The following is a 12,716-nucleotide window of genomic DNA, read 5'->3' as shown; positions in this document are numbered from 1 at the left end:
GCGGCACCCCTAGTTTGGGAACCACTGTCCTAGATGGAGGCTGTGAGAGGGATGGATCCTGTGGGGACCAGGAGAGAGGGCAGGACCCTGTCGGGGGGTGGGAGGGGGAAGATCCTGTGAGGACTAGGAGAGAGGGCAGGACCCTGGGGGGGATGGGAGGGCTGAGCAGGGGAGGGCTGTGTGGGGATCAGGAGGGGGAGGCCCCCATGGGGGAATGGGGGGGGGTTGGATCTCATGAGTCGGGGAGGACCTCTCAGGGAGGGTCAAGTGGGTAAATGAACCAAAAATCTCTTTTGCAGAGAAAACAAAGAATCCCTCTCACCTAGTCAGCTCCTCCTTCCCTTTCCCCGTGGTATCTGTCTGCCCCACCACACTGTTGTGTGGTCAGTACTGAGTGTGACCTGTTGCCCCAGCCAGGTGGGACGATCCATGGGGATTTCCAAAGAGGACAGGTTTCAGAGCGGTAGCCGTGTTTCCAAAAACTTGTGTGCAATGGTGCACTGTTTCCATACTCATTCTGCTGAGTGTCACGGATGCAGGGGTGGTGATGAGGTGGGAGGATGAAGGACAAAGCAGATGGGACGTGAATAGGGATTGTCCGTACTCTCTCTCAGCTGTCTCCTAACACTGAAATCTCTTGACTCTTTAGTTTATTATTCCCGCTCCTGAGCCAGCATGAGTGCCAGGAAGCCACCCATCGGCAGGAGTCCAGCCAGTGCCCCCCAGAAATATACCATCCCATATTACTTTCTGGTAATTCACTCTAAATCAGATTTCCTCATATGATGTATTATTATTTTACTAGCACTGTGGTAGCACATAGGAGCTCCAATCATGGTCCAGGACCTTACTGTGATAGGTGCTGTCTGCACACATAATGTAAGCCAGTTCCTGTCCCAAACCCGTTAAAGCAGTGGTGCTCAAACTTTTCCTGTCATGCCCCCATAATGGAATCTGTCTGTACCCCACTCCACTATTGCAGAGTCGGCTCAGCGGAGGAGCTTGGGCTGAAGGTGGAGCTGGGGGCAGAACTGGGGAAGAGGGAGGAGCTGGGGCTAGCGGTGGAGCTGGCCTGCAGGGCAGAGAGGGAATGAGGGCAGAGCTGGGCTAGGGGCGGAGTGGGGCTGGGTGACCACACAGCAGGGACCTGGAGAGGAGAGAAGTAGGGGGGGAGCGGGAACTGGGGACAGGAGCAAGTTGAGGCTTGCAGGGCTGCTGTGTGCCTCTCCCCAGCCGGAGCTCCTGCTGCCGGCAGGGGGAAGAAAGGGCTCCTTCCCCCGGAGCTCCCGTGACACCCGCCAGCAGGGGGAAGAAAGGGCTCCTTCCCCCGGAGCTCCCGTGACACCCGCCAGCAGGGGGAAGAAAGGGCTCCTTCCCCCGGAGCTCCCGTGCCGCCCGCCAGCAGGGGGAAGAAAGGGCTCCTTCCCCCGGAGCTCCCGTGACACCCGCCAGCAGGGGGAAGAAAGGGCTCCTTCTCCCGGAGCTCCCGTGCCGCCCGCCAGCAGGGAGAGGGCTGGGGGGAGTCCTCTGGCTATGGGAACATTGTGTACTCACTGTAGAGCTCGAGGACAGAGGCTGTTGTCTTCTGGCATATGGCCCCAGCCCCCGGGCAGCCTCCTGCACCCCAAACTTCTCATTCCCAGCCCAACCCCAGAGCCTGCACCCCTAGCAAGAGCCCTCACCCCCTCCTGCATCCCAACCCTCTGTCCCAGCCCTGAGCCCTCTCCTGCACCGTGAACCCCTCATCCCTGGCCCCACCTGGCAGGCCTCACCCCCGCACCCCACCCTCTGCCCTACCCTGGGTCACCTCCCACACTCTGAACCCCTCGACCCCACCCCATGTGGCTCTCACATTGAAGGTTTTTTGCCAAAGTGGCCCCCACTTCAAAAATAGTGAAGAGCACTGACGTAGGGCTACAAAAGGGAAACTGCAGCTGTTGTTCATTCACACTGGTTTGTGTTGTTGTTGTTCAGCAAGAGAATGTGCAGGGTTCAAACCCCCTCACGCCAAACAGGATGAGATCGAACACTGGTGCAGTGCTCTGAAGGACATCGGCAATACGCTGATGTCTACTGAAAAACCTGGAACCCGAGACCCTGAATCCGATGACAGTGAGGATAGAAAATTCACTATTAACTTAGGTAAAAATGGAGTGAAGTATGTGGTGAAAGGCAAAGCCAGTGACAGTATTTACACGGCCCTGATGGCTCTGAAACGTATTCGGACTCACATCGAGAAGCAGCAGGGCAAGGAGACGTATCTGCAGGGGAAGAGGCAGATTAAGGGGTTTGTGAAGTTGGGAATGACCCTCAAGTGCCTTCCTCAGAAGTCCCACTTTGCAATGAAGTTTTATAAAGTGAAGAGAGACCAGAAAGGTGGTGAGCAAGGATATCGCCAGCTCGACAGCACAAGGACTGAATGCATTGTATTTTATATCACTTCCACTGGAAAGAAAGGGCCTGATGGGGTGCAAATTCAAAAAATAATGTTGTGCCAGGAGCTTACAAAAGAGTGTTGCAAGATATGTGTCTTTGCCCCAAAAGGGGAGACCATCAAGACTGCTCTGAGCAAGGATGGATGGTTTTTGCCCCTCTTGGAGGAAGAGGAGTGGTATCTAGTGGAGAACAGCGAAACATTCCACTATAGTCACAATTTTGTCAATGACTTATCAGTCATTTGAGTGAGGTGCAGGTTGTATCTGAGCGTGCCGTTAAGGCAAGGAATGAGCAGCATGGTGGGGCCACTCGGGAGCGACGGGGGAAGCATTCTATCAATTTAACCTAGCTGTTCTGGTACAGTATCCTGAATTAAAGAACCAAAGTGAATTGATCAAAGAGTTCTTTAAGGAGGAGGTTCGAGAGTCAGGCAAACACATCAAAGCTCTGCTGGAACTGCATAGAAAAAATTTTAGTAACGAGGCGAAGAACTCCACTCCAGTTCGGGTGCATAGACTCCTTGCTGGACTCAGCAACTCAGTAGGGTATGTAGAATGGGACTACAATGGAAACAGGGGCTGTGCCACTTGCTTTGTATTATGTGATGGGTACATCCTCACCTGTCATCATGTGGTGAGCAGTGTAGCAGGACCAGGAGTCGAGGAGCAGCACTGGGCAGAAATTAGTCAGTCTGTCAAGGTTGCCTTCTCTTATGAAAACAAACACCCTAAGGAGGATGATTGGTTCTACATAGAGCCTTGCTTGGAAGTCTCAGACCAGGCTCTTGATTACGCCATCTTGAAATTGAAGGAAAGGAGCTCTAAATTCCCAAATGGGTTGGCAAAATATATATCTTCACCACCATGTAGTAGCCTGATTTATATTATTGGCCACCCAGATGGAAAGGAGAAGTCCACAGATGGTTGTTCTATAGTAGCCCCACTTGAGCGGGGGTGGAGATGCAGAGAACGCCTCCAGAAAGGGCAGGTGGAAGGCCACAGCAGCACCAGTTGTGGTACCATCCCTGAGAGCAGAACCAGCCAGTGCATCCACATGTTCACTCCTAGGAGCTTCCAGGAAGTGACTGCCAATCCTAACATAGTCACCTATGACATCCGCTTCTTCTGTGGCTCCTCTGGCTCACCTGCGTTTGGTGCATCCGGATGCCTGATCGCCATGCACACCGCTGGCTACTTGTACAATTACTGTAAACGGGAGCACAGCATTGTTGAGTGGGGCCAGTTGATAAAAGCCATTTTGTCTGATATCAAAAAGAAGAATCCAGAGTGGTATAAGCCTGTGCTCAAAGGCCATCTGAGAGATGCTGAGGCTCCCTCTGGCGGCTCTGAGGGCACTGCAGAGGTTCTCCATAATAACCGCAAGGGAGCCCCCAGCGCTGAGACCAATGATGTGGTAATGGAAAGTGACAGCGACTTGGAAAATGAGGCCTTAGTGGCGGATTTAATTCCATCTCCGAGACCCAGGGCCTGAATCCTTGCGATGCTTTTCCAGTGCCATCTCCCAGTGGCCTGTTTGTTGGAACAATTTTATCACTGCGTTCCATAACCTTTGTCATTCAACTTATTTTTGCTTGGCAGTTCCCATCAAAATTGACCTGTGGATTTACCCACCCATAAAATCCCCATTCAGCTGACTTGGCTTCACTTAATCTACATGAATGATCACTTACACCTTGGGAGGTGGTGGTGGTGGTAAGAAGAGACCCATACATTCATGGGTCCTGTTCCATCATTTGGCTATGTAACATGCATCTTCACTGCCAAAAGGTGCAACTAATTAGTGGGTTCTTAAAAAGGATTCTGTAATTAAGCAATCTTTTAAAATACCATGTTCTGTCTCCCACAGGAAGAACCTCCGTCTGAGGCCTTTGTTTCTGGTAATGAAGCAACAGGGTCAGAGTTTCAAATTAGGGAAATTTTAAACCAGAAGTCTAATCCAAAAATGTACGATTTCTTAAATTTTGTCCAAGTCTTATTTTTTAAACTAAGTCATGAAAATAAATGTTATAAAATAAAATTTCTAAAGCCTTAACCCAATTACAATCTATCAGGGAGGGATTGAACCATACTGCAGGGTTTTTTGCATCATGCTGAGGTTTTGTCTACATGGAAAAAGTTGCACCAGTTTAAAGGTGTGAAATTAAACTCACTAGTTCACACAGAGATCTGCGCTAGTTAAACTAAATCACTTTCATTTCACATCTTTATTTTTCTCATGGCCTCAAAACCATCTGAGTCGTTACAGAACTGTTCCATCTGGCAAACAAGTTTTATGGAGAGTAGAAACTTTGTAGGGTGAGAGGAAGCAACTAACAAAACAGCTGCTTTACTTGATGAGAATGAAAAGACCCCAGGACAGCAGCTTCAGAACTTTACCCTGACGTGGTTAATTTGACTCACCAAGATTGAAAGGGGAATTGCAAACCACTTTTAAACCTGTGTGTGTGCTGTCTAATAGCTCCAAGAGGCAAAAAGGTTTGAAAGTTCTTACTTTGTGTGTCTTGATCTCCGCTTCCTCTCCTGGAGATTCGTTGTGAGCTCTCGCTGCTTGACTAGAAGGCTGAGGGTGTTGAATCTTCCTTTCTGCAAAGGCTTCCTTTATCCAAAATGTTCATCAGTCATTGAAGTTAAATAGGTGTGTCATAAATGTAAAGGGAAGGGTAAACCCCTTTAAAATCCCTCCTGGCCAGAGGAAATATCATCTCACCTGTAAAGGGTTAAGAAGCTAAAGGTAACCTCGCTGGCACCTGACCAAAATGACCAATGAGGAGACAAGATACTTTCAAAAGCTGGGAGGAGGGAGAGAAACAAAGGGTCTGTGTGTCTGTTGGTATGCTGCTTTGCCGGGGATAGAACAGGAATGGAGTCTTAGAACTTTTAGTAAGTAATCTAGCTAGGTATGTGTTAGATTATGATTTCTTTAAATGGCTGAGAAAAGAATTGTGCTGAATAGAATGACTATTTCTGTCTGTGTGTCTTTTTTGTAACTTAAGGTTTTGCCTAGAGGGATTCTCTATGTTTTGAATCTAATTACCCTGTAAGGTATCTACCATCCTGATTTTACAGGGGTGATTCCTTTACTCCTATTTACTTCAATTTCTATTAAAAGTCTTCTTGTAAGAAAACTGAATGCTTTTTCATTGTTCTCAGATCCAAGGGTTTGCGTCTGTGGTCACCTATGCAAATTGGTGAGGATTTTTACCAAACCTTTCCCAGGAAGTTGGGTGCAAGGGTTGGGAGGATTTTTGGGGGAAAGACGTGTCCAAACTACGTTTCCCAGTAAACCCAGTTAGAGTTTGGTGGTGGCAGTGGTTATTCCAAGGACAAAAGATAAAATTAATTTGTACCTTGGGGAAGTTTTAACGTAAGCTGGTAAAAGTAAGCTTAGGAGGTTTTCATGCAGGTTCCCACATCTGTACCATAGAGTTCAGAGTGGGCGAGGAACCTTGACAAGGTGTAAAACAAAACCCAAAGCTTTAAGCAGTCTGCACTTTTACAGCACTTTTTTTGGAGCAAAACCAAGGATATTAGCCATGCTATTCTAACTAAAATCTGTCCTTGATAATTAGATTTTAGCAAAAAGAAAGGAAAAAAAACCTGTAATTTCAGTCAAAGTGCTTCATGTCTCTTCCTGTACATTGTGCTCTGCATTGTCCCTGTTAAATTATGTTTCTCCCTCGTGGTAACAGTGTTTTAGTGGTAGGCAAGTGATCCCTATATATACAATATATAAAGCAGTTTGGAAGGGATGAAAGATGCATGTAACTATAGGCTTTATAGCTCTGGCATTTTAACCCTTTCTTCTTCTGCCTGTGGTACTCAGTGGTGATGGATCTCAGAAATAAGAGTGTATTTCTACGTTGCTTTCTCTTGTAGTCTAGCCTTTGGCTAATCACTTTTCACTTTCCATCTCTACTGTGAATAAGCACTCAAGAATCAGGCTTGTCAGGAAAGAGGAAGTCACTGCGCTTTTTATTAGCTGCACTAGCCCTTAACTGACTCTGAGTCTGCTCAGGATTCTGGAATCATCTAGTTCACCCTTAGTACGCTCAAAGGCGTAACACACAGGAATTAGCAGCATCACTTCCACACTACCACTGCATTATCATCAGCATAACTAGTAATTTATCCCTAGCATTACAAGCTCACTGGCAATTTATAAAATCCAGTTGTCTGAGTCCTTGTGCTTCAGGGCATGAAATGATCACCCATGGTGGGGTCTGAGAAGGAATTTCCTTCTTGTTTGACACTACGCAATTGGCCAGGTGCATTATGGAGCCTTTTTGCCTTCTGCTTAAGCATCTAGCGTTGGCCACAGCTGGACTAGGATTCTGAACTAGATGGACCAATGCTCTGAGTTTTTATAGGAAATCTGTTCCTCTTTGCTGTTTATTCTTTTTTCCAAAACCCCAAGTGATGGGTTAAGTTGGATTTAATTTTATATCTAAACAATCAGTGTTTTGTGTGTGTGGCTGAGGAAGAGATTTTTCTGCCTTGTAGGCTGGGAGTTGCATGAAATTTGAATTGGTGCAGCAAACTCTACATACAGGGAACGACATGCACACTTATAACTGAAATATTGTCTTTAAACTGGTCCACGGGATGACACATCCTTCTCAGTTTAACCTGACAGATTCCTTTTTATCTTAACACCTGGGGGAGAGGGGGGAGATTCCTGCTCTTTTTTGTTCTTGCTCCTATGAATTATTTTAAAGTAAACAGTGCCCTACACTGCTGGCAACCCAGAGGTTGCAGCCTTATGTTACCTCATATGAACCGCAAAATGAAACTGACATTGAGCAAGTTGAGACTTACACAAAGAGTACAGCAAGGTCATAAGTAAATTAGATGAGTGATTCATTTTTTTTAATCTCTAAAATGAAGTTAGTCACTAGATAAAGAAATAAAGGCTGTTGAATCTGAAAATGTCTCTTAAAAATTCTTAATGGGATAAAATGTGTTCATACCTATGTATTGATGCTCATGTGCCGATTATAAACATACTCACTGTGCCATGTAGCTTTAGTGTTAAGTGCTTATGTATCCAATAGTTATCCAACCTGTCGATCTTTACATAAATTTAAAAAAAAAATCTCTCATGTTGATATGTTCATTGAGGTTTTTATTAAGCCAGTAAGAAACCTCTACCATTTAGTATGTGTATTGGGAGCGGTCAGGAGTGGAGTTCAGTGGGTTGTCAGATGTTACAGAATCTGAAAAGTCTCCAATGGTATCACCTTGTGCTGTGACCGCTACAGTCATAAGCACCCAAGCCAGCTCAGCGCATTGATAAGAAGTCTCCAGAGAAAATCATTGTGCTGTAGGAAGCGGTGTCATTTCAGTAAGTGGCACACTTCTCCTCTGTACTCGGCCAGCCTTGAGAGCAACACCGCTGCAGGGAGATGTAAAACAGAGCCTTGCTTATTCGAGCCTATGGCACTCTAACCCTGGTGCCCCAGGCAAATCCCCCATTGGGTCATAGGTCTGCAAAGCTCTGGGTGAAAAGGCTTTGCCAGTGAAAACATGCTTACGAGCGCTGACTCCTCCCTGTTCCTCGTTGGCTGGAGATCTCATGGACCAAACCCCTTCAGTGACTGGTAATCACACACAGTGCTGTGCTGGGTGTTACTGTGATGGCCAATGACAGGAGCTCCCTGGCACAAAGACCAGGACACTGATGGGTCTTCCTTATCCATGCAATCCCTCCAAACACGGCTCTGCCTGAGTGTCATGGAGCTGAGTACCGGCCACTAACTTGCTGCCTTTGTAAATCCCAGCCCATATGCTCAGGACTGTATCGGTTTTATTTGAGGAGTCACTTTAATCTACATGCAAGAGCCCAATGATGCCATCTCCTGCTGGGTATCCAAGGAAGGGTCTTGTCTGCCAGCCAGGTCTCTGTTCTCAGCCTCAGGGGCAGCTGTTCTGTCCAGTTAGGGTGACCAGACAGCAAATGTAAAAAATTGGGACAGGGGGTGAGGGGAAATAGGAGCCTATATAAGAAAAGGACCCAAAATTGGGACTGTCCCCATGGTCACCCTATGTCCAATCACTGTTGCTCCGGGTGCCTTGCCGCTGCACTGAAGGCGTTGGCTCAGCCCTGAGAGAGGTGCTGAGCCATTTGCCAGGAGTGCATGGAGAGATTGTGACCACAAGGGAGAGATCCCAGCTTTGCTCCTGAAGCTTCACGGCACTTGGGCATCGGTCCCAGACTCATTTGTGTCCTCTTCAACTTGGGCACTGGACTGGATTCTTTGTGGCGAAACCGAAAATAGTCCTGATGGCTTGTCACGAGTGGTCCCCAGTGCTGTGCTAGGGTAGGGCTGCTAACCCTGCGGTCCTGGCCAAACTCCAGTGGGATTAAACCTCACCCCTGCAGCTTCAGTTCACCATGGGATCCCTTCCTGATTCCTGTGCTAAACACCATGCGTTTGCCACACTCTTCCCCAGAGGTGGCTGCATCTTGGCACTGCGGGAAGCAGCCCCTGCCTGTAGGTTATATCAGTCTGGGTCATTCAGGGAATGTAAGATCTTTGCTCTGGGTATTAACCCTTGAACCCCAGCTGGTGTGACCCCTGGGAAAAGCCTGCCATCAAAGGGTTACCTTGCTCCTCCTGAGTCTGAGATAGGTGCTAGTTCTCCTCTCCCTGCTCTGTCCTTGCTCCCGGCCCTGCCTCTGCCTCTGCCTCTTGACTGGTGTTCTGCGGCTTCCCTGCACACAGCTGCAGTGTGCGTAACTGTGCTCAGTCCAGAGTGATGGGCCAGGCAGCCAGGAGCTTCTTAGGCTCCCCCTGGCTTCCTCGGCTTCTGCTTATCTGTGGTGAGGTCTCTGGTCCTCTGCCACTTCACTCCACGGTGTCCTAACTACACCTCAGCTGCCCTTACCTTGCTGATCTCTGCCAGCTGCTCTGCATTCACACCTCTGCCCAATTATTTTTAAATCAGGAACAGAAGAGAAATGAAGGGATTTTTTTTCTAAACAGGTCTGCCCTTTAATTACCTTTTGCTTGGGCCTGGAAAGCCTTAGCAGCAGCTGGCTAAGCACACGCTCCCTGACAGTTTGCTTGCTGGATGGGCACAGAGGCACCCTTGCTATCTCTGCAGGAAACTGCTTTCTGGTGCCTGGCCCAGCCAGAACAAACCGGGGTTTGACTGTATCCATTGGAAGCTCACAGGTTTGAGGAAGCGAAGGATCCTCAGGATCTCTGCTCGTTACCAACCATTTTCCTTTCCTTCCTCGTTGCTGGTGCTCCAGGCACAGAGGAGTAAATCTAAGGTTGTCTCATACTAGAACTTTTAACTGAGTTTGTAGCCAGCTGGTTGGCTCTGAGCGTAGTTTGTGCCTGCCCTTCTCTTGGTGAGCTCAATGGCATGGCACATGGTCAGCTCCTCAACCAGGGCCTAATACTGTCTTAGCTGCACAGAGAGGAGGGGAGTCTCCCAGCTGTGCCCCTGTCACCGAACCGGCTGAGCTGTCTGTGCAATAGTGTGCCCCAGAATGCTTTGCCTAGCCAGTGCTGCTCCGTGTGCACGTCCTGTGCAAACTCTATCCCCTGGCAAGGCAGGCTGGGAAAATGGCCTAGATTTTCCCCACAATTCAATGGTTCAAAACACAGTGTGGGCGATACCGGTGCACAAATGCGGTTGATGGCAGGGTGTGCCATGGGACAACCCTTGATGTGCAGTTGCAGACCGGTTGTGTTGGTAGCCAGGGAAAAGGAGTGCGTCCCAAACAGCTTATAAAAATGGGGTGGGGCTTATAAGGCCAAAGTTTGAGTGACTAGTGATTTGGGGGGGCCTTAATCTCAGGGGTGCCTGGAAAGGGAGACTCCCCACAAAGGCCTGGCTTCCAGTGAGTTAGTATCTCCAGCTGACAAACCCACCTCCCTCCTCGCCCCCTGCCAGAAACTGAAGCCCTCAAAATTGCTAATCGCTTCTGAAAACCATGGCTGTAGTGTGGACGGAGGTGGAACCAGCCAGTGAGCCTATACAATGGTCACTGGCACAGAATCTCTAGGGTATTTAGGTGCCTAACTCCTCTTGAAACCAGTGGGAGTTAGGAACCTAAATACTTTTGAGGCTCAGTGCCTTTGTCCTCACTCTAAGTCTTCTTGTTGCTTCCAGAGGGCTTTGGCTCAGGCCCAGTACGGGAGATCTGCAGGCTTGAGTGTTAGCAAAGGGCTAGTTCCCCCCTCAGAGCTACAATGCTTGCCTGCCTGCAGACTCAGGACTACCGGGCAGCAGGCTCATGGTTCCTTACAACCAGAAGAGCTCATAACTGTAAACTGAAATCCTAAATCCTGCAGCCTAGCTATGAAACTTATCTGGGGGGACCTGGCATGGGAGGAGGCGAGACCAGGGGGGTGGGAGGGGGGAATCCAGAACCGCTGGTCTGAGCAGGGAGGCAGGCAAGTGCAAAGTGTCTAAGTAGAGGGGGATAGGTGGGTGGTGTTAGGGGGCTTATTCCTTCACCCACTTACTTCCCTGGTCCTTCTCGCATGAACAGAGAGCAACAATACCCGAAGTCCAAAGGTGCAAACAATTCGATGTTTATTGGGGTGAACTTCCAGCAAGCATGATTCCAGTTTCCTTCCTTAGTATCCTCCTTCCCAGCTCTGACACCACAGAGCCTTACACCTGTGTCCCTGTTCCCATTCCTACCCTTAGCCAAACATGATTCCAACTTCCTTACTCCCATACCCTGTTCCCATTTCCCCCTTTAGCAAAACATGATTCCAATTTTCTTACCCCCATTCCCTGTTCCCATTTCCCCCTTTAGCAAAACATGATTCCAATTTTCTTACCCCCATTCCGTTCCCATTTCCCGCTTTAGCAAAACATGATTCCAACTTCCTTACCCCCATTCCCTGTTCCCATCTCCCTTACCCACATGCCCATGCCCATGCCCATGCCCACACCCACACCCCCTCACTTCCTCATTGACTACAGATTATATAGTAAAACTTGAGTTCTGCTTAGCTATACCTTAACCAATCATTTTCCTGAAATTTAACTAACCAATCCTAACATATTGTAACATGATTATGTAACCAATTATATCCCACCACCTTAATTAGTTTACACCCAGCAAAATTAATTATACAGCAGACAGGAACAATCACAGAACCAGACAGAGATTATACAGACAAACAATAGCAAAGTGGGAACTACAATGACAAGACAATACAGAAGTGAGGATTTCACATCCCAGCTATTGATAAGTGAGTTCTTGCCAGACAGGATGCTATCAAACTAAGTTTCCTTTTACATTTTCTAGGCACTTCCCTTTCTCTGGAGGTGATAGGAACTATCAGGACAGGATTGTATTCCTAACAGCCGAACAGCACCTTATTTCAGTGTGACTAGTTTGGAATGTGAGGATGTGACCAGTCGCTTCCCAGCTTATGGCTGCCTCTGCTGCTTAGCCAAAGGCCTTAGCCTAAGAACAGGGCCTCAGACTGTCACAGTAAGAGAAGGCCCTTACACCAGCAGACAGTGATTTTGATTCTTTCTTTTATACCTCTATCACTAGCCAAGTGATAAGAATACACCTAAATTCTTAGAGTATAGGCCTTTACAGACAGGCCTGAATATCTATATCCTAACAGGTGGTACCCAGGGAGCTTGTTGGGGAAGGGTGAGATGGAAGGAGCCCCATCCCTGGGGTGTGCAATAAGCTCAGCTGACAGACGCTGTGATGTGTGTGACCCCTTAGAGTAGTCATCCTTGCACACCCTTGTCAGGCTGGGCAGTGCTATTCTCCACTTTGTTCAGCAGGAGAACTGAGGCATAGAAAGGCTAAGAGCTGGAGTCTTGGGGAGTTAGGCACTTAGGGCCAGAATTGTAAAGGTATTTCAGTGACTTGCTCAAGGTTGCACAGTCAGTCTGTGCAGACCAGGGAGCTGAACCAGGCTATTCCAAATCCTGAGCTAGTGCTCTAACCACTGGGACATCCTTCCTCTCCCCTGAGGCACAAACCCCCAGCTAACCCTGCAAAACTCCCTCTTCACCAGCAGTAGGAAGGTAAATGGCGTTGCCAGGCTCTGGTGCCAGTTTTCCCGTTGCTCAAACCCATGGTCTTGGCATCGCTTTTGTGCCGTGAGCTCCTTTTCAGCTACCCAAGCTGTTAGCACACACCATCATCCGTATGCATGTGCCTGCCCATTAATTACACACACTCTGGGCCTGTAACCTTTGGCAGCAGAATGCAGTGTGGAAATATGGCCCTGACCTCCAGCTTTCTCCTGGTGCTAACATAAA

The 12,716-nt window shown here is 48.2% G+C and overlaps 1 protein-coding gene across 1 annotated transcript; it reads left to right on the top strand.

The window, feature by feature from the left end:
• Nucleotides 1–429: 429 nt before the first annotated feature.
• On the top strand, nt 430–3,927 carry LOC125637897 (serine protease FAM111A-like). The gene is given in 4 exon segments (XM_048852953.2): nt 430–463; nt 1,975–2,663; nt 2,666–2,762; nt 2,765–3,927. Coding segments are annotated over 4 exon segments (1,983 nt in total).
• The last annotated feature ends 8,789 nt before the right edge of the window (nt 3,928–12,716 follow it).

Source organism: Caretta caretta, chromosome 6 (genome assembly GCF_965140235.1).
Source record: "Caretta caretta isolate rCarCar2 chromosome 6, rCarCar1.hap1, whole genome shotgun sequence".
NCBI classification, from domain to species: domain Eukaryota; kingdom Metazoa; phylum Chordata; order Testudines; family Cheloniidae; genus Caretta; species Caretta caretta.
The sequence above is the reverse complement of the archived record's forward strand: the minus strand, read 5'-3'. Positions and strand labels throughout refer to the sequence as shown.